The 23,236-nt window shown below is 35.8% G+C and overlaps 1 protein-coding gene across 8 annotated transcripts; it reads left to right on the forward strand.

Moving 5' to 3' along the window:
* The first annotated feature begins 92 nt into the window (after nt 1–92).
* On the forward strand, nt 93–23,105 carry Spn (protein phosphatase 1 regulatory subunit spinophilin). Of its 8 annotated transcripts, none has more exons than XM_029318801.2 (19): nt 93–157; nt 2,954–3,044; nt 3,362–3,636; nt 4,333–6,161; nt 8,002–9,094; nt 9,444–9,464; nt 9,941–10,168; nt 10,602–10,785; nt 11,261–11,524; nt 11,871–12,229; nt 12,626–12,881; nt 13,333–13,386; nt 14,111–14,416; nt 15,386–15,775; nt 16,262–16,526; nt 17,069–17,272; nt 17,344–17,505; nt 17,965–18,071; nt 18,258–23,105. In XM_029318801.2, the coding sequence occupies exons 3-19, from the start codon at nt 3,374–3,376 to the stop codon at nt 18,507–18,509; spliced, it is 6,237 nt and encodes a 2,078-aa protein (XP_029174634.2). In that variant the 5' UTR covers nt 93–157; nt 2,954–3,044; nt 3,362–3,373; the 3' UTR covers nt 18,510–23,105. The 8 variants fall into 8 exon arrangements, with proteins under 8 accessions (XP_029174634.2, XP_029174635.2, XP_085336670.1 ...); XM_029318802.2 differs by having other exon boundaries at nt 99–714; XM_085480544.1 differs by having other exon boundaries at nt 99–714; nt 18,013–18,071.
* The last annotated feature ends 131 nt before the right edge of the window (nt 23,106–23,236 follow it).

The following is a 23,236-nucleotide window of genomic DNA, read 5'->3' on the forward strand; positions in this document are numbered from 1 at the left end:
TAAATAATTCGAAAAATCCCTAGGGTTTTTTTTTCGAAGAAACAAGCATGGCAGTCGGCCATCTTGGTAGATCTCGCGCAGTCGTCGAGGCAGTCGGGCAGTGTCCGCGATGCGGAACGGCACGTCGCGAAAACCGAGGATTTGATAGATCGTACAGGTGTGTGTGTGTGTGTGTGTGTGTTATGTATGTATGTGTGTACATGCGATGTTGTGTGTTATGTGTGTGGGGCATCGACGTCGCTCTAGCTCGCCGGTCACGGCGATCACGTCTCGTTAACGACGTTAAACGTTGAATTGCGAACGGTTCGGCGAACTCCTCTCGTCGGCGCGGCCCTTCGAGGAAGGGCGAGATAAGAGGAGCGCTCCCGAGGAAGAGTTCGTGCGTGCTCGTGCGGAGTCGTGCGGACTCGTGCGGCTTGTGCCGATTAAAGGGAGAGAGAGAGAGAGAGAGAGGAGGGAGAGAAAGAGAGAGAAGGAGAGAGAGGAGAGATGCTCGGGCGCACATGGTGACATCGTCTTCCGGGTCAGTTGGAAAAGTAGATCCGTGACTTTTGCGCGCTTTGTGTTTACCGAAGCTTCCGCGGCTCCGGATGACGCCGAGGCCGCCGCCGACGAAGACGACGACGACGTTCCCGCGGTACTTCCGGCGAGGCGACGCTTCCATCCTATAGGGGGGAGGCTTCCATCCTATGGGGTGTAATGGCGATTGGGAAGGTGTTTTGTTTCATGAAATTCTGGCGATTTTCACGAATACGAAGATGACGCGCCGACTTTTTAATTGGCATTTCATAGCGTTTGTGTGTATTGAGATTTTTTTTCTCTTTTTTTATGGACACCATAAGTTGAAGCTGTGTGAAGTTGGGTAGTAATTTACAAGTAATTGATGATGAGGGAAGAGTGGATTGAAAAATCTTGTTTCCTTTTGTATATTTGATGAATTTGCAGATAGGTATTGTTTCATTTTCAATCTTGTTCTTTTATTGTGAGATTATTGGAAATTATATCACAGCGACAGTGGAATTGTATAATGCAATCTGGAAGTTTGATGTTTGACGTTGAGCGCAGCAGTTTTATTTGAAGAAGGTTGTAGAATCAATGGATATATGAAAATTGTATTATTAATTCTTCGTGATATTTTGATTTTGCTGCATTTAAAATTGTTACTTTCATAGAATCACGTTTACTGATGAGATATAGCTGTTTAATGAATGATTAAAAAATTATTATTAGAATTCGCAAAATTGAGAAAGATACTCGCTGATAATTGCAAAAGTATTTTGTGAATAGTCAAAATTTGTGAAATTTGACATTGAAATTTGAGCTATTTTATCAATTTGTAAGTTTATTAATAGAACAGTGAAAGTTGAAGACAATTTGTAGTTGAAGAATATTTAAGTATTAAATGTGTTTTCTGTAATGGAAATTAAGATAATATTTTTGTGTACTAAAGTCATCAAGTATCATTATGCATTTCATAGTTATTAGAGTTTAATTGATATCATATTATCTTATACGATATCTATGATTAGATATTTGGGTTAGATAACTGAAACCTGCTTGTTTATTATTACTCCAATATATATTAAAGAAAAAACAAGGAAAAATTAAATTTGTCGCATTAATGAGTCACAGGAGTATAGATAGCTGTGTTTATGTGTGTGTTTGTGTATAGATATACTTATTGTCAACAAATATTAAAAATCTATATATATATATAGATTTGTTGTTGTATTATGGAATCCATTGACAAGTGCTGTATCTAGAAAGATATATGCTAAGTATTTATATATATATATATATATATATATATATATATATATATATATATATATATATAATACTTAGCATATATCTTTCTAGATACAGCACTTGTCAATGAATTCCATAATAAGCATCATTCAACCATACAATATAAATCAATCTACCATTACATCGATAATTATATGTGTGATGCAAAATTAAAACTTTTTTCACACCTGTCTACCATAGGAACAACACTCAAGTATTGATTGCTATAGTATGGTGTGTTATGGGAGGAGAGTTTGAAGCCCAGACAAGAGAGACAGACCTACTTATTATAATATATCTTATGTCTGTATCATTCAATTTTTCTGCTTTTATTGATATTTTTTTTCTGATACTCTGTGAATTTATAATAATTCGAGATTTATTTAAAAAATTTGTGTGTGTTGATTACATTTTATCAAAGTCCAATTATTACATGAATTATTATATCAATTGAATTTAATTATTAAATTATTATTTCTTATTCGCACACAATAATTTGTTATACAAAATAATGTTTATAGTTATGGTACAAGATTTTAATTTTGAATTTCTCTTTTGTTTTTATTTTTATAGTATATTATTTATATTTTTGTTATTTTAAGTTATTTTTATTTTATTTTTAGAATGTTAAACAAAAGTTAAATTTCGGAAGAAGAAATGTGTGGTATTAATTTTCTAGGAAAGGTAGATATTCGAATTCTGTAAAGGTCAGGAAATCCAATTGACTGTGCTAATGTGTGATAGCTATAGACGAGTAGTGGAAAGTATGTGTTTTTATGATACAGCACAAAGACATGATATCTAAATACAGATTTCAACTGTGAATATCAATCAAAATTTATTTTCGAATGTATACACATTATTTATAGCATTTGATAATTTAATATGATTCATTTAATTGATTAAAATCGAGTCAAACTTAAATTGTAGCTAAAAAATATAATTGAAAGTTTATTGAAAAATAACAAAATAAATTAAAATAAGAAAAACAAAACTTATTTTTTATTAAGTAATAGTTAAATGTATAAATATGAGTTTGTATAAAAACACATACACGCCTGTACAAACAAAAAAAACATATACTTGTTTAGATACTCTAATCAATGATCTTTAATAATTATTAATTAAAATATAGATTTAATATTTTTTATTTCTCTTTTTGTAGAAGTTGCTGCAATGAAACGCATGAATGACAATGGGCTGAAACGCTTGAATAATTAGCATCTATACATAATTGCATATCTATTGTTAGCAAGGTAAGATATCAATACAGCATTTTATTACATACTGATAATTGGTCACTTTCAATTTGACATTTGGTCAAATGCTTTGTCAAAACAAATCTTTTTTTAAATACTAACAGATGTTAATAATTAACTTTTTTTAAATATGTTTAATACATAAATTCACACATTTTTTCCCCAAAATTTGATAGCAACATCTTGAGATTCTATGAAAGAAGAGGCGAAATTTTATATTATAATTAAAAAAATTAATAAATTAAAGTATAAAATGTAAAATAATAAAAAACAATATTAAAAATATAAATAATATAATTTTTTCTTGTCCCAAGTTACCGCCAGACATGGCAGCTATAGAAGAAAAGAAACGTGTCGGTGGCTCCAAGGTGTCAGCCATCGCAAACATCTTCCAGTCCAAGCCGCAATTGGACAATCTAAGCCATAGGACGAACAATATTATGTCGGAGGGATTTAAGGAGCCAGCTGTTCCGTTGAAAGAATCCCCGACGCAAGTAACAGTAGTCAGAACGGAGAGTCATGTGGCACGTTTTAACAATGCTCGAGCTCTCTTCGAGAAGCTCGGCGAGGAAAACAAATCGAACAGACCGTAAGTGTTTGAATAATGAAATTCTATCTTTTTTTTTAAATGATATCTTTATCCTATATTTATTATGTCATCAAGGTTTATTAATAGTATCGGTTTTATATTTTATTTCATTTTTGATCAGAGGTTTTTGATTTTATCAATTTATAATCACATAAATCCATTTGTCAAATTAATCTCTTTCTCTCATTAATTTATTATTACATTATATTTATATATTATTACATTTATTATTACATTATTATATATTAGATATTATTTATTTATTATATATTATATATTATGTACAATATTATATATTATATATTATTAATTTATTATTACATTATATTTATATATTATTACATTACATTACATTATACAGGGTGTCCCATAGGAAATTACTGAAACTAATCAGCTGTCTTATTAAATCTTTAGTATTAGTTTATGTGATTATTATCACTTTTTCATTACTTTTTATCAATAAAATAAACTGGTATAAATTTTATTTATATTTATTTAAAACTGCAGACAATTTTTGTTTTTTCAATAACTGCATGAATTAAAAAATCACAGCTGATTAGTTTTTAGCAATTTCTATGGGACACCTTGTATGTATATTATTACATGATATATGTATAAATAATATATTATATAATGTTACATAATGTTCTGTTATTAATTTTTCTCATAATTAATTTTCTGGTTTTTGCTGAATAGGGTCGACCGGGTCACCAAGCCCAACAACTTGCACGGTCTCCGGTCCCGGTCCAGCTCCGCGAACTCGGGTTCCGGGTGCACCTCTCCCACGAGGTCACCGCGACCTCGTTCACCTTCCCCGCCGGGCAGTCGCGAACATCTGAGCACGTGGAGCGCCAGCGTGCCGGCTTTGAACGCGGAGCGGCACTTCGAGAACGGCCACTGCGCCCCGGAGCGGCGTCCCGGCGTTGCGAGCAAGGTCGAGCGGACGTTGGACAAAGAGAACGACCGTCCGGAACGGCCGGAGAAACCGGAACGTCGGCCGAACTCGAAGGAGCTGATCGAGAAGCAGAGAAACTGGACCAGCCACTTCTCCAAGACCAGACCGAGTCGCTACAACTCCGATCCGAATCGCTCGCTGGTCCAGACGTCCCTGAACTCGCAGAACGCTCAGGTTCCGCAGTCGGCGTCCGTAGACGCCTGTCAGAGCTCGACGGTGAGCGCGACCGGCGTCAACGACTCCACCAATCCGGCCACCAGGTCGGCGAGCTTCTGCTCGGCACGTTCGCCTCCACCGCCGCCACCGCCTGTCCGGAACTCGTCCGCGGTCGGTAGGAGAGAACGACCGGCTAGTATCGCCATCAACCCGTCCGACCTACTGGAGAGCCCGGAATACGCGACGGTGGAGAGGTTCGACGACATCTCGCCGAGTATTCCCGAGTACGCCGTCGTTCAGAAAACGAAGAAGCACCAGGACACCGCGAAGGAGAGTCAAGACGCTGCTAAGGCTCAAGATTCCGCGTTGCCGGAATATGCGGTTGTGCAGAAGACCCCCAAGACGGGTTTGAAATCAGCGGAGAAGGAAGCTTCCAAGGTCGGTGCGGGTCAGAAGAGCGCGGCGACTCCGGAGGCCACTTCAGGGAGCAAAATTGTAACTTCCAAATCTACGGAGAACTCCAAGGACATCCCCAAGATCATTTTGCAGAACTTGAAGAGCTCGGCATCTGTAGATGCAGTTCCGGGAAGCAAAACTATAGTCGTTAGGCCAGCGGAGGATGCCAAGGAGATTTCCAAACCCGTTGTGCCAAGTTCAAAAGGCTCGCCGGTTGTGGAAGGAGGTAAGAATGCGATTTCCAAGTCGACGGAAAGCTCGAGAGAAGCTTCGAAGCACTCCGCATCTGCGGATGGAGCACCAGTATTCAGAAGTACGATTTCTAAGCCAATAGAGGACTCAAGAGAAAAGACTGAAGGATCGAAAGAAGGTACAAAAAGCTCGACGATCGCAGAGAAAGCTGCGGAATCGAAAACTGCCGTTACAAATGAATTCAATAAGGACTCTTCCGAGCAAACCAAGTCGTCGTCAGTATTGCATTACGAGGTTTCTAGTCCAACTCGAAGTGTCTCGACGGATAACGTCTTAGTAAGGAGGGAGAGCGATCTGCTGGAGGCGCCGGAGTATTTCAATTGTCCTCCCAGCCCGATTCACTCGCCGGCAAAGACTTCCGAGTGGAGGAACGAGTGGCTGGCGAAGAACGACGAGATCCTGAAGAGAACCGTGGATTTCAAAGACGTAAAAACTCCGTCGAAGGAGGAGACGGAGGCGCGTGGCGACGTCGTCAGGCCGGATCCTAGACCCGATTGGGCCAGACCCAACGCGAATGCGAAGAGGAAAGACACCGTGGCGGATGAAAAGAAGGGCGCCGAACTGATACGTTCTCCAGAGTCCGAACTGGGTCTGCCTTCCGCGGGTACCGACAGCGCCTCGTCCAGCATGAGCTCGCCTAGCTCGCCCTCCAAGGACAGCAAGGAGGAGAAGGCGGAGAAGGAAATGTCGGAAAAGCATCAGACAGGTGATTTATATGAGATATTAGAAGAAATTTTTTTTTTTAATATTCTCGTGCATTATTATCTCATACAGCACAACAAGATTGCAGCAGCATTGTGGCAACATTTCATTGCAATATTACATCATTGTGAAATGATGCAGCAATCTTGCTGCAAGGTTGCAGCAACGGTAAAATGTCCGCTTTCAGTAATATTGTTCTATAACATTGCAGCAATAATGCAATATAAATATGTAATATTACTATTGGATTATTGGGAATGTGCCAAATACTTGATCGGACTGAATGGCCTGTATCTAATATTTTTTGCGTGAATTTTATTTTCATAATATTTCTGAAATGTTGCTGCAACGTTGTTTAAACTATATTACAAAAATTATGCCTATATAATATTTCTGCAATATTGCTGCAAACTTGTGCTATATGAAATGGTTCTTAATATATATATATATATATATATATATATATATATATATATATATATATAATTTTAACTATTATTATCCTAAATTAATTAATCAATTACTCAAAATTAATAATATTTTATATGTGTATATATTAATTAAAATTATTAAGAACCATAATAATAATGAGAATATTAAAAACATTACATGAGATAAATTAAAATATGATAGGTAATTTGTTTTGCTGCATTTTCGCGAAATATTGGTGAAGCCAAACGATTTTCGTTGTCGTGGGCTGAGATGGCAGTGGGCCAAAATGCCAAAAAGTAAAAGTATCAGACACAAGCCTCCTTCCTCCCTTCCTTTTCTCCCTCTCTTCCGTTCTGTCGCCTTCTCCTACCGGTGTGCCACGGTATTATTTATAGAAATCACTCTGTAGCTTGTCCAGCGGCCAAACGTTCGTGCCTCTCGTCGCGTTTACTTACTTTGCAAAAGTGTCTCTGGGACTTTTCGCCGAATTTTGGAATTTCAAAATCATCAATGTTGTGCTCCAAGCAAATTTCTCATTACTGTAATGACTTCTCTGACAGTAGAATGAGTTGTAATGCATTTTATAAACGGCAAGTTTGTAAAATACCTTGATATATGAACACACGATATATAAATTTCTGAAAATAGAAAATATTAGTATTGTTGACAAATATATATATATATATAACAAAATTTGGAATATGTTAATATTTTTTGGGAGAGCAAGGAGTAGGTTTATGTGTACACATAAAACATTTCTTTATTTAAAATTTTATATATAATATATTTCTTATATAAATTAGTAAACTAATAAATTTTTAAAATTATGTATAAATTGAAGAAATAAAATGAGAAGTGAACAATATATTACAAGAGAAAACATTAAAAAGTTTTTATGCTGAGTATTTTTTCTGTATTAGTAAATTAACTTAAATAGAGAATTAAATATTAACATGTAAATATATATTTTTCTGTAGAAACAATATATAAATATAGAATAAAAGTTGTACAATAATTTGGATACTATTTGCTACTTCGATATAAATACATATTAATTAATCATTTATTTAAATAACTTGAAATAAAGTTGAATAGGATTCTATTAAATAATCTACATCTCTTTTAATATAAGACTATCAAGTTTTTGTCACAATTTAATTAATTAAGATGGAGATTATATTCTGTTCTGGTGATAATACCCTATAATTGCAAAAATATACAAGACTATAATACAATATTTATACATGAAATTTGTCGAAGCTCTACATACTCCAAAAACAAAAAATTATGTGCCTGCGATTGCTTTGCATCGATTGTGGAGGTACTTTTACTTTTGATAAATATTTGTTATAACGTAATAAGAGTTAATTCTTCAGTATTTCTAATATTCCCAATTGATTTCTCAAAACCAGGTCGCAATAGCTATGACTTGGAGACAGAGGATCAGGAGAAACCAGCTACGTATCAAAGTTGCATCTCGGACATGGAGAGCTTCTCTGAGAAGGATCAGTTCCAGTTTAACGAAACGGACACAACTACGGTGATTCGACGTTCTCACGTGCGTCTTGATCTCCAGGCAGCTGGTCTAGGTCCACGTCCGCCCTCTGTCATCAGTTCTGACCAGGAGTATCCTCCGCTGGAGCACAAGGATATCCCTATTCCTTCTCCGTATGCTAAAAAGCTGCAGAGCGAAGACATAGTTTCGCAGAGTAATGTCGAATGCAAAACTAAACCAAGTGTAGAAATGAAGAATGACAGTATAGGTACTACGGAAGCAATAAAGATGAATTCCACATCGGGGGAGGCGTTGCAGGACGTCAAGACGAAGCCCAGCAGCGATGGAATATGCCAGAAGACCGTCTCGAATGCAAAGAATGATCAGATCAAGATCAGCGTGAGGGAGAAGATCGCGAAGAACAGGGAGGAGGTGTCCGGCAAGCGTTCCAGCTTCGTCGAGGCGGAGAGCAAGATCGACAGCGTGGATCGGGTGAACAATCGCGGCCAGGAAATGAACAATTTCGGGTCTATCGCGAAGGAGAGCAACGATGAGGAGAAGAAGTACACGACGGAGCTGGCCAACTCCGACATCGGCAACCGAAAGGAGTGCATCGCCGCGGTGAACAACGTGCTGAACCGGAAGACGGAGGCGACGACGGAGCAGATCCAGACCACGTGGGAGCAGGAGAAGCAGAAGGCCGAGCTGGCGAAGCTCAGACTGTCGGAGAACTTGAACAACCAGGGCTCGCCGGTGGCGGCTAATGCGCAGCTCTCGCAGAAACATTCCGCGAGCAGGAAATCCCTCGAGCATTCCGCCTCGGAGAGCAGCCAGATCGAGGACAGCGATTCCAGCGACACTAAGACCGTCACCAATCTCGAGTGCCTGGAGATGCAAAATAATTCTCCCAAGATCACGGAGGTTTCTCCGAAGACCGCCGTCAATCACATCACCCCGGTGACGCCGGACACCATGACTCCGGACGAGGCTGAGAACCTGCTGAGCTCCCGGTGAGTGATTTATGCGAGTGGGAAGAGGAATTTTTCATCTGTGATGTGTTAGAATGCATTTGCAATTTTATAAACGAGAAGTCCGACGATAACAATTTAGAGACGCGTTTTTAGACAATTTTATTTTATATATTAATGCATCAATATCAGTTATTTATGAAAAGAAAAGGTGTTTTTCTGGAATGATGTTATATTCAATATTTGTTTTGCGCTGCAGCTTGGTAATTTAATACTGTAACTTTTGATTTAAAAAGCTTAATATTAACGACCTTGTTTCTTTTTATTTCGATTCTAATACGTTCGTATTTATTTAAATGCAAATCTCCCGATCGCCCCCTGGCCTATGCAGAATCTTAGAGAAAAAGATCAGGTGAGTACATTGCAATTTGTTATTTTGTAATTAGACCACAGAAGCAGGTGGTATGTCATTTTATAATATTTACAAGATTAAAATATTCTTCAGTTATCTTCCCATAAAAAAAATATTAAAATATTTTTAATATAAAAATTTAATATAAAAATATTTTCATATAAAAATATTTTATATTAAAATAATATTTTATATTAAAGTCTTTTTAATATAAAAATATAAAAATATTTTAATATAAAATATTTTTAATATAAAAATACAAAAAAATTATTTGTAAAAGAAAAAGAAGCTAATCAAATGAAAGTTATGTTAAATAAAAATGAAAGCGTGAAAATAAAATGATAGAATGTCTTCGAAATCATGATACGACTGCTTCTGTCGGGTTTAATTCGCGAGATTGATTGAGTTGTCAGCGACGACGCTAATTGTTGGCTGGTAAAAGCAAAGTTGAATGACAAAGTGAACGTACAAATTAGACAAGGTTCGGCATTGCTATCGGACGAGGAGGCGCAGGAGATAGCGAGGCTGCTGTCTCCCACCGGTGTCGATGGCGCGATGGCAGGTGATGACGGGATTTCTAATGACAAGAATAAGGAAGGACAGGATAGCAGAGACGACCAACAGGACAACACGCCCGATTGGCTGTCCGATGTCCTGTCTGCTCCTGATTCCAGTCTTATCAATAGCGCCACTCATGATTATAGGTGAACGAGCTTATTTTTTTTCACGCCCTCTTATTTTGCACTTTATTCTTCCCCTTTTGCATTTTTCATTTCTATTTATCGATATTTTTCAGAGAGTTTTTTCGCGACGGATTTTGGAACCTTTAGGGCTCCTGGCTCCTCACTGACTGTGTTGGAATTGTGACGTCAGAGGTGAGAAAGCAGCATGTGACGTCACAATCTGGCCGCGGCGAGGTTCCAGGAACTTTAAGATTTTTTTTTGATCCTCGACTTCTCCCGAATACTCGATATTTGTACTCCTAGAATTTTTATAGTCCTGAATATTAGATACTTTTTCTTCACTCTTGGATAATGTTGGATCCCATCTCTTTTAGAATTGTTGATAAGATTCTCTTCGACTTAAGATCCTAATTGCGGTTTTGTTGCTAATTCGTTGTCGTTATCTCTGTTTCAGCCTGTCCCAAAGATCCCGCAGTGACCTGACAATCGACTCGTTGACGGAGAGCCAAATAGGATCAGTGACTGGAAGCGAGAGCGGACTCCTAGGCTCCGTCAGCAGCTTGAACGACACACAGGAGGCTAATGACGACACCGAAACCGAGCATCAGGATGAATACATTCCGACTCCAGGAAAAATAGTAATATATATTATAACACTATCAATATATATATTTTTTTTAACTAGACTAAATCACAAAAAGTAATAAAAAAATTAGCGAACAAATTGATAAAAAAATATATATATATATATTTAAAACATTATTAGTTTTTTTATTAGACATTTTATTTATGTTATTTTTACAAAAATATTAAGAACAAAAAATAGTAATATATATTATAATATAGAACACTATCAATATCCATATATATATATATATATATATATTTTAACTAGATTAAATCACAAAAAGTAATAAAAAAATTAGTGAACAAATGAATAAAAAACCTATATAGATATATTTTTTTAAACATTATTAGTATTGTTATTAGAAAGTTCATTATATTATTTCTTACAAAAAATATGAAGTAGAAAGTATATATTTTTCGATGATTTTCTTGGTGATGATCGAACTTGAGGAGAATTCTATGAACTTAAATCTCTGGATTGTTCAGGTACTCGTGGAAAATGGCGTGCATTACTTCGAGGATGGCCACTTTTGGATGGAGGTCGCGGGAATTCCGGAATCCGACGAGGACGACGAGGATTACCCGACCACCATACCCGTGAAGAAGACCACCAAGGTGTCCTTCGACACTGGACCCATGCGCGTTTACTCCACGCATTCGGTCAACGAATATGATCGTCGCAACGAGGACGTTGATCCTGTCGCAGCTAGCGCAGAGTACGAATTGGAGAAACGCGTTGAGAAGATGGAGGTAATATTGCGAACGATTTTCCTGATTGTTTAGAATTTTTTTTTATTAGAAAACAAGAAAAATAGCGGGTTAGAACTCAGAGAGACAATTCTCAGTAAATTGTTGGTCTGAATTGTTTATTACGATTCGGTATAAAATCTCTGAAAGTTCTTGCGTTCCCGATGATGATGATGATCTATCCTTGCTCGCTAAAATTCCATGACGACACTTGTTGGCCACTCCAATGAGAGCTCGAGGCATCTTGGAGTGCTGAGGGAACCAGCGATAAGCTTTATTTCTTTTCGATTAAGCATTCTTCAATTGAAAACATGCTTGCGCTGCTACTAATTAGAAAAAAACAACTTAGGTATTCCCAGTCGAGCTGATGAAGGGCCCGGAGGGCCTGGGTCTCAGCATAATCGGGATGGGCGTGGGCGCGGACGCGGGTCTGGAGAAGCTGGGCATTTTTGTGAAAACTATCACGGACAAGGGTGCGGCTGCACGCGAGGGACGGATCCAAGTGAACGACCAGATCGTCGAGGTCGACGGGAAGAGTCTGGTCGGCGTGACGCAGGCTTACGCCGCCAGTGTGCTGAGGAACACTTCCGGTCTCGTGCGATTCGTAATTGGCAGGGAGAGGGACCCCAAGAATTCGGAAGTGGCGATGTTGATCAGACAGAGCCTCCAGGCGGACAAGGAAAGAGAGCTGGCAAACGCTGCCAACAGGTACAGGATATATTTCATATAGGAAATTGCTGAAACTAATCAGCTGTCATTTTTTATTTTATAATAGCACTTTTTTCGTTACTTTTTTTCAATCAAATAAACTGGTGTACAAACATTTGATTTATATCCATTAAAAACTGTAGACTTTCCTCTTTTCAACACACTATTGTTTTCTCAGTAACTGCATGCATTAAAAAATGATAGCTGATTAGTTTCAGCAATTCCCTGTAAATCTAAATCATACAAACATAATTCATTAGCATATAAACACATCAGAGAGAAGAGAAGAAGGATGAAAGTAATAGAAAGAAATTTTATATATATATAAATGCAAATTATTCTATAATGTGCCAATTAAAAGGAAGAGATCGTTCATTGGCATTTATTGTGAACCAGGAAACTCAACTTCTCCGATGCTTCCCCGGACGGTCAACGAGGCAGCGAAGATATCTCGATCGGCAGCGGGATAAGCGGGATCCCCGGTTCCCCGGCGATGTCCTCCTGCTCCGAAGGGGAACCAACTCACAGTCCCATCGAGAACTACCTGTCACCCTCTAGTCGCAGCCGATCTCCGATACTCAGCTCATCTATGCCACAACACACTGCCACTACGCAAAGCGACGTAGACAGTCTAAGATTGCTCTTGCAAGAGGTATCTCGTTTGATCATCGCTTACGTTTTTTACGTTTCATATTCAATCACAGAAAATGTATCTTTTTTTTCTTTTATTCCAAAATTATCTCACAAATTTATTTAGCAAAATATTTCATCTGTTTATTTAGATATGTATATGTGTGTAGTAGTGTTTGTTAATATTTTTTGTAAATAGTTATTAATATAGTTATATATAGTTACGTATAAATTATATATATAGCTATAATATGTATTTTGTAGTTATATATAAGTTATATATATAGTTATGTTTTCAGCAATTGTATTTTTATGATATATGGCGCATTTTTTTTGTACATTCTTCTGTGTCTATGTAAATGAAAAGTCCGCGTGCGTGGGTGTCACATATGTAAATTTACTGCAATCGCACGGTGTGTATCACTGATTTTCTTTGTTTTTGTTTTGCTATGTGTCTCGTTGGTTGCTTGCAGAGTCAGTATAAACTTGCAATAGCGGATGAAGAAGTTGAAAAGCTCAAAGCAAAGGTAACGTACTATTGTAATAGTTATTTAAATAATTAAAACAAAGAAAATTATACATAATCGAACTAGTATTATATCCTCTTCATGCTACACACGTAACTGCTTGCGAATTAACAAGAAGATTGATATTAATAATGTAAAAAAATTAATGTAAAATCTATTAAAAAATCTAATCTTTCTCAGAAAAATACAAGATATATTTGATATATCTGTGTGCACGTTGCATTTGTACTTATGCTTTAGCATGCTTTTCTTTATATTTGTCTTTTTTAATTTTTTTATTTCTACAAATTTTTGTCTTGCTCTTCTCACTGCTTGCACTACGTCAGAATACATGAAATATTGAATGTATAATATTCATAACTTATAGATTGTGTTACTGATTGTTTCTTTGAACTTGTGGCTGAAATAATAACATTGACAAGGTCATTAGGGGTCTTTCCGATGGCACATTTGTCATGTGGTTCCAGTCTTTGAAAGAGTATAGATTTTTTTGTCTCCTACCTCTCTCATCAGATGGATTTAAATAACGATAATTTTCCTTTTCTCTTCAATATAACACAATATAATGATATAATATATAAAATATATTTGTAAATTTCATCACTACATTTTACATAATTAAATATTTCATTTTCTTGTTGTATTTTATTATATATTTATTATTATTTATCATATATCTCTTGTACAAGCTTAATTGTTATAATTCGTATTATTTCCTGCACAGTTGGTGGAGTTGGAAAACAGCGGAGCGGGCAGTGAGGAGTACGCGGCCAAACTACGGGAGTCCGGACTGCGTCTTCACGAGTCGGAAAGGGCTTTGGGTACTGCCCGCCTAGACCTGTCCACGGCCAGGGAGATGCTGTCGCAGGCGACGGCGCAGAACGCGGCGTTGCAGCAAAAGTATGCCAGGGCGAGACGAGCCACCAGAGAGCTGCGAACGGACATTGCGGCCAGGGACGAGTTCTATCAGCAACTGCTGCAAGAGAAAGACACAGAGTACAACGCGTTGGTGAAGAGTCTCAAGGACAGAGTACGTAGGATGCTGAAGAAATCGACTCTCGTAGAGACTCAGGGTGTACACTCCCTGGAAAGACCTGGAATTCTCAGAGAATTTTGTTCTACCGTGAAAAATCCTGGAATTATCATGGAATTTGATTTAAACTCGGGAAATTTTTTAAAAAATTGTTATAGTTTTAAAGAATATAAAATTTATTAGTTTTATACAGGGTATCCCATTTTAATGTCCCACCCCAAATAAGTTTTTTATTTTTGATTGTAGAAAAAAATGTTTCAGACAAAAGTTGTATGGTTTCGAGGAGGACATAAGGTGGTGCCATTAGTTTGACCTTGAATAGTTGCTTGAGGGTCATGTGAAGGTCACTTTTAATTTCTTAAATGGAACCACCTACTTTTCATTACATATTCTTATTGTAGCTGACATCGAGAGCTTTCCAAAGCATTATAATGAAACATTTTTATCTCAAGTACTTTTTGAGTTTTGAAGACAAGATCTTCTCACCTCAAGGTGACTTTTACGTGTCCTTCAAGCAACTATTCAAGGTTAAACTAATGGCACCATCTTATGTCCTCGAAACCATACAACTTTTGTCTGAAACATTTTTTTCTACAATCAAAAATAAAAAACTTATTTCGGGTGAGACATTAAAATGAGACATCCTGTATATAAAGTATATATTAAAATATATTTTATTATAATATAATACTATATTACACACATTATATTTGAGAAATACTTTATTTATGTTGAAAAATTATATATAATCTATATAATTAACTTAATTCAAAATTGTATTCTAAATATTATTTAAAATACTTAAAGTTTACCTGGAATTTGGAACAAAAGTACTTGGAAAATCATGGAATCCTCAGGGAATTATTTCCAAGATTTGAGTATACACCCTGACTGATTCCTGGTATTATTCACAACTTCGAGTCGGAAAATAGATGTTTCTGAAAGCGAAAATGTGTATATTTTCAGGTGATCACGCTGGAGGTGGAGCTGACGGAGACGCAGAGACGATTTGGTCTGCCTGTAAGGTTGCCTTACGACAACACGACTGCCAAGATAGTGACGCCGCAGCTCTCTCGCCGACAAATACTACCACCACCTTCGTCGACCAGTTGTCAGCTCTCAGATACGGAGACCTCTGATCTCAGTAGTCCGGATGACGGTGACAAGACCGCGACTGTGGAGAGAAAGCTGCCTCTGCCGATACCGGTGAAGGAGGAACTGGATCGCGCCGTGCCAGCCCATCGTCTCCTGGACAATTCTGCCGGGAAGAGCAAGGCGGAGCTGGCTAGCCGGGGCGGTCTGGCGAATCGTCAGTTACCCAAGCAACGATCCGGAGGCCTCAGCAATAGCAGCTCCGTGCGTTATCGATCTTTTCATTCATTCAAGATCATATAATACAGGGTGTCCCATAGGAAATTGCTGAAACTAATCAGCTGTCATTTTTGAATGCATGCAGTTATTGAGAAAAGAAAAATTGTGTAGAAAAGAGGAAAGTCTGCAGGTTTTAATATTTATGTAAATAAAATGTTTGTATATTAGTTTATTTGATTGATAAAAAGTGACAACTGATAGTTTCAACAATTTCCTATGGGACACCCTGTATAATATACTTTAGGTCTGTTCTTTTCACCTAAACTAACTGCACTAATTCAGAGTTTATATTTTATACTCTACATTGGAAAGAAGAAAAACTCTGAAGTAGTGCAGTTAGTTTAGCTGAAAAGAACAGACCTTCTGCTTAATGTGCTCTTAAAAATATAATGCAATTTTAAAAAATTTTAAAAATAAACAATTGTAGTAATTAAATGATGAAGATGATTAATAAGTAAAGTTTGATTTTAGGATTACGGTCTGGACGAGTCGGGCGATAACACGGATGACGATTCCTCTTCGAAACTCACCTCACAGGACAACAGCAGCAGGTCGCCCAATGACTTCACGTCCAAGCAATCCAATTTGAGTTCTTACTCCAGCACTTCGTCCATTAGTTCGCTCAAGGGCAAATCGCACATGGATCCTATACATGCCACTATGATCCGGCAGCATAGTACCATTAGCTCACAAGTCAGGGCAATGACCGAGCAGAGCTGGCCACAATCGCAAAAAAGTATATCGAACATATATTTGCTTTAATTGATTTATTATTGATCATGTAAGTTTTATGCGTTTCAAATTGTGACATCAAACAAGTTATCAGATTTACTTCAGGAAGAATTATCTTGCTGCATTATAATTTCAAGGGCGTATCCTGCATACAAATTTATTAATTAAAAATTGAATTCAACTAATGATATTTAATTTATATATAAATAGAGTTTCATTTTCCGTTCAGTTATAATAAAAGTAGGAATTAACCTTAATTTAAATATTAAATAAAATATAATTAAATTTATTGAAGGAAAAAATACTATCAAAATAATAAATATTAATAAAAATACCAATAATTAATTCATATTCTTAACATTAATAAAAAACATAGTCAATTATAAGCCTTAAATTAACTCATAAATTATCTTTAAATATAAATTTAAATACAAATATAAATCTTATAAAAAAAACAAATATAATAAAATATATTTTTTATTATTGAGACAAAATTCTAAATTTTATATCCGTCAATACGTTGAAAAATTACATTTTTCTCGACAGCTTTAACTGGACCTCCTGCGTCGCTCGCGGAACAGCTAAAGCAGGTTTTAGCCGAGAGGGAGAAGCGACTTGGCGGAAATGACTCCTCGCGAGAGAGCTCTGGAGACTTCAGTGATCTCAACAATCCTCATAACGACCCGACGATGGTCACGCATCATCTAGTGGAGGAGATACGACAAGCTGTTAACGAGGCTAATCAGAGAGGTGAGAGAAAACAAGTTTGAGATACAAATGACAATTGTAACAAGAGTATGATTTTATTGCAATTAAATAAGCTGTTTTTGCAGTGAAAAAGGTATCGATCTCCCCGTCGAACTTCGGCGCCGGAGGTGCGCCCTGGCATCACCCGGGAAGCTCTCCTTCAAGTTTGTCTTCCGGCGGTTCCGTGAGTCCTCCCGGTGTTGATCCTAGTCCTTCGAAAGCCGGTAGTCTCGCAGGTACTTTGGCTATTTTACGTATAACGTAGTTCCTGCATTTTCTTCCTTCGGAATTGAAATCCAAGAATATCTCTAAAGAAACAAATTTGCGCCAATCTCTTTTAATTTGCCCCTGCACATTAAAGTCAGAGAGTTTAAGTTAAAGTTAAGAATAAATTTCTTTCAATTCGCTTCCTGTCAAAGCACTATCAATATAATGCTTTATTGAGAAATATAATCTCGCTTTACTTGCTTGACAATTTTAACAATGCACGATTTTTTCATTTCAAGACCTTTTCTTTTTTTCGTTTAAGATATTTAAAGAAAAAATGAATATTAATAATAATAATAAAACAGTTATTAGTAAAAGAAAAAATGCAAACATCGGAAGGATTAATTGCCGATAGAGATTACTAATAGCATAATAAGATCTTGCTATATTTTATTTATTTTTCCATCATGCATGCGTTATCAATATAGATTCGAGCACAGTTTGGTTGCCCGCTCACCTAAGCGACTTTGGTTTAGGTGACAAAAAATCTCACTTCTGGCAGAACGCACCAGTTGCAGATTGGTCCAAAGAACAAGTGAGTAAAATAATTTATGATTCAGAAGAAAATTTATTTTCACACACGTGCATACAAATCGTTCTAAAAATAAATATCTAAAACAAAAAAAAAATAGAAATTTTATGCTGAAAAGTTTTTTTAATAATTTAATTTCTTTTTTTTCCTCTCGTCATAATAAATGATTAACAAAATATTCTTTTATAGGTTTGCCAGTGGCTTACGGGAATCGGTTTAGAACACTATTCGCCGCAGTTTTTGGATAACGGCATTAACGGGAGCAACTTGCTGCGTTTGGAGTCTAGGGAATTGAAGGCCCTGGGGGTCTACAACGAAGCCAAGGCGCATCTGAAGCGCAAGCTGAAGGAGCTAAGGGCCCAGGCCGATCGCGAGCGCAAGGAACGCAAGGAAATGGAGCGAATGCGACGAAAAGCAGAAAAGGCAGCGCGGAAAAAATAGCTAGAGAGTGAATTATAGACGCGTTCGTTAATATCAATTAGAGACGCTCGGTAGGAGAATACATAATGCGGGTTTTCTCGACGCTAGGTGTGTACAGAGTATCTCGAGAAAGGGGTTTTAAATGCAAAGGAATTAAATGACCGATATATTATATTTATTGAGAGATATTGGGAATCGAATTTGAAATTCGAATGAAGAAATGACGCCGTCCATTTCACATAGGATGTCATCTAGAGAGATGCGTGTTCTTATCATATCTATGAAAGAATTGTGCGAGTAAGCGAGTTTTTTTAAATATTGTGCTTTTTCGAACATAAACTCTTTGGTTCTTTTAAAATATAACTCAGGCTGTCTATGATTGAAATTAAAATTACACATTTTTTGAGTAATTTCTGAGATAATGACTAAGAATCATAATTATTTCAAATAATTCATAATAATACTAAGAGAGTAGTATTAATCTTGTAATAAATTAATTTAAAGAAATAATTTATATTTAATTATATTAATGAATTATTTGAAATAATTTGTAATTGTCAGTTTTTGAGCCTTTTTTTAATTTTGAAAGAAGATATTAAAATTTTAATATTTTCTATTGAAATAATTGCGAAAGTGCATAATTAGTGGAAATAATTCCTAATAATTAAAATTATTGTTATAATTTTAATAATAATTTAAGTTGCCTCTCGCTGGGATACCCGGTACACACTAACGTTTTCTTCAAGATTACTCCGCTTTCGTTTAATTGTGTAATCTGTTTCCTTAAATGAGGGCCACGTATTGAGCCTCTGCATTTACTTGTTATCGCCATACTTATACTTTTGCTATTAAGTATTTTTTTCTCAATTATTAATACTATTTAAAAAACGAGTGTGTATGTATGTGAATGTGTGTAAAAAAACTAGCGATTGAATTAAACAGCCGCGTTCCAGACTCGTTTTGCTCTACATTAGCGGCCGCATGATTTTTGCTTTAATAAATGCCGGTTCTTTTACGATGGATATAAAATTGCGAGCCGCTTTTATATTGCTAGAGCGGGTTTAGAGCGCGGAAAATGTGTAATAAAAAAACCGTATTAAGTACACTTTTTTGTAATTGTACCTATATAGTATATACATACTTATACATATATGTTATATATTGCCACGTATATATTAAGCATTGTTCCCGTATTTATTTCTACGAACGTATGTGTGTGTATGTATATATATATATATATACTTATATATATACATACATACATATATATATATATATATAACTTTTTCGCAACTAAGGATCGATCTTTCGAATGAAACGTAATCGTCATTTTCCTCGATTTTATATAAATGCGTCGCGTCAACGAATTATTAATTAAAGTTCGTCTCTGATCAATTATGTTGGATTTTTAACATTTCTGAGTCTTTATAATTGCCGATTTTAATTAGGAAAACTTTTCTTTCTTGAATAATTACATCATTTTGTAGTTTCTTGTAGTGAGTGCTTGGAAAACATAATGGACCATTAATAAGATTTAATTATTTTATTCGAACTTAAGGAGTGAAAGCACTTAAATATCCTGAGTACTTTAAATACCACGAGTGGACCCTGTACCCCACAAATATATATCAATAATAATAATAAATATATATACACAATCTGTTAGTAATATAAATATAAAAGTATATATAAATATTAAAAGTTAAAATAAAAATATTAATATTTTTCAATAATAGTTATTAAATATTAGCATATTATTTAATTAATGTCTTTCAATTAAATGTTAACATTTATATTGAATATGATTTTGAATTATTAATAATATTTTAATATTGAATAGTATAAAAGATTAAAATAATATACAATTAATATCTCATATCAGGTACAAATTTTTCCTAATAACTTCTTTTTTAATAGATATATTTTGTGTCGCAAAATCTGGATGAAAATCTTTTTGTAAAAAGGAACAAGAAATTGATCAGAGACAGCTTGTATGCATTACAGACTTGTTATAATTACTTTGTAATTTTAAGGGACATCGTTTTTCTCGTAATTTATATTTATTCGCTCCGAATTTTGCTCAAAGCGAGACTTTTACATGTCAGATGTTAACAGATTTGCATCCTTCTCTCAGAATAATTTCCCCGCGGAATTGTCAAACACTCGCGAAAGACTCGGGGATAAGTCCTTCGTTGTCAAACTGTATCGCTGTAAATTCTGGGACACTCGGTGTCGAACATTCCACATGAAACCGGATAGAATTAAAAGCCCAAGACTGCTGTGGCTCGGACTGCTCAAGGACGCTCAAGATCGAGGAGAGATCCTGAGCAAGCGAGAGGCTGCGCAGACGAGAGGAGACGAGCGTACTTATTTATATAGTAGCGTTGAGACCTTTTGAACGCGATCCCCACCTTTTGAAACACCTCTTGAAACGCCTTGCCAAAAATGCGCCAACGTATTCAAAGGTGTTCGATCGATCGTGGAACGTAATATGTAAATATCACACATGTACTGAATACGATTATATAATTAATAACGACGACTGTAACTCTGGCGAGAGAGACGAATTAATTAATGTGTGTGTATGCGTGTGTATGCGATTTGTATGAGTTACACGAGCGCGGAGCGACAAGAACCGATTACAGTGTCATAATGCTAAATCTACGAGGCATAATCCTGAAGTTTCATCTCGTTGTGAATTCTTATAGAAGTCCTCCAGAGTTGCATCGCTCAGCGATTGCGACGTGCACTTGTTTTTGTTGTTATACTCACAACGAACTGCGGGAATTAATTATGTCTTTTACAAGGATTGTAATGATATATATATATATCATCGTTGGCGATAAAACGCGTCAACGGAGTATGATCCTCCTGCACTTCGGCTATCCATAGTGAAATTTTGCTTTTACTTCCTTTGATACTCGTTTAATTGTACATTTATTAAGGCTCCTGGCTCCTCGCCGATTGCGTTGGAATTGTGACGTCAGAGGCGAGAAACGCACGCTAAAAATTCTTAGATGCCATTTCGAGATGAAAAGATCTATCGGTGAAACAACATTTCAGCGCACTCTTAAAATATCTCGAAAACTATCCTTTTCCCTTTATCATCAATTAGCGTTGTGCTTTCTCGCTTCTGACGTCACAATCTGACATAGCCGCGGCGAGGATCCCAGGAGCCTTAAGAATCTGTGGATCTTGAGCTTTGAGGATTTTTTTGGTATTATAGGGATTAGATAGATGTTCAGGGATGTTTTTAAATTTGAGCCTTCCTATTTTTTTTTCTTTATCTTTAGATCCGTAGGAAATCTACAGTCTTCTTACAATTTGTATACATTTTTAAAAATCAGGTTACCATTAGAACTTTAGATTCTTGAAACGCGAGTTCTTCAAATTCTCTTGTTTCTCGTCGAATGATGTCTTGTATTTTCTCCGTTTATGATAAAATATTTTAGAATCTTGAGATCGTTGATCCTTAGAAACTCTTTTCCTGGACTTTAGAATTCTTCGAACTTTGGATTCTCAAAATCTTTGATCGCCTGAAACTTCGAGAAATCTTTGAAATTTTAGATTCTTGTAATTTTAAAGACTTCCTTATCCTCTTGGAATTTCTATTCCTAAGTTCTTGGATTTTTAGATTGTTTTTTTTTCAAATATTTAAATGTTTTTAATTGATCATGATTTAATCGTTTTATTTGATCGCTTGTTTCTCTTGAATTGTTAATTAAATCGAACATCGTTACATTTTTTGTTTTTTGAGCCAATTCTCAAGCTTGGATTCCATTTATGTATTTCCGTTCTCCAAATAAACTCCTGGAGCGCCTCGCTTTCATTTGTTACATTGAATTATGGGAGAAAATCGTGAGAATTTTTTAAAAATAATTCTTTGTATTAATAAAACGATCTCGGAATAATGTAAAATAATTTGTACGCATAATTCAATGTAGCTGCAGCGAGGAAGCAGGAGTCTGAAAGACGGGGTCCTTACAAAGCCGACTGATTTACCATAAGTTTTGTAGCCAATTTTCAAACAAAATCACTTAATCGCATAACTTTGAGGAGCGCCTCATACACGATCCGATTAATCGCGAAAATCAACAAGGTTCTTCAGAAAAAAACTGTTTCTTCCCAATCATGCGATTGCACGATTGTTTAACGATCTACAACAATTATAAAAAGAAGATGATCTTTGTAAACTTGCATATTGCTGTAGCATCGGATACGATATATTGTACGTGATTAATTAATTGTAAGTGGCAAACGTGTAACATATGTTTGATTTTATATTATAGATATTTTGATTTATTTATATATTATATATAGATATATTAATAATTTTTTATTTAAAAAAAGAAACGTTATCGCACACTTTTGCTGTTGCTTTTGTCGGATCGTGTGTGATTCGGGTCATGTACACGTTTCCATTAATTAATTTGAGATTGTTACTTACGAGAGAAGATAATAGATGATAATAGGTGATAAAAAAGAAAGGATGACGAGGATGATAATGATAATGGAAGTACATGCGAAACGGCAGCTTTTTAATATGTCTACGAAAAATATTGTCAAACAAATACTCTTGAACGTTTTAATTAAAAGTAATTCGTACGATACATAAAACTTGACTTTTTATTATATTTGTTACTCTTATATATATATATATATACAATAGTAACAAAATTAAAACATATTCTTTGCTTTGCATATAAATATGTTTTTTTAAAGAAAAATAATCCTTGGGTTATATACAA

The sequence above is a fragment of the Nylanderia fulva genome, unplaced genomic scaffold (genome assembly GCF_048542155.1).
Source record: "Nylanderia fulva isolate GAGA-0341 unplaced genomic scaffold, ASM4854215v1 Scaffold15, whole genome shotgun sequence".
Taxonomy (NCBI): Eukaryota; Metazoa; Arthropoda; class Insecta; order Hymenoptera; family Formicidae; genus Nylanderia; species Nylanderia fulva.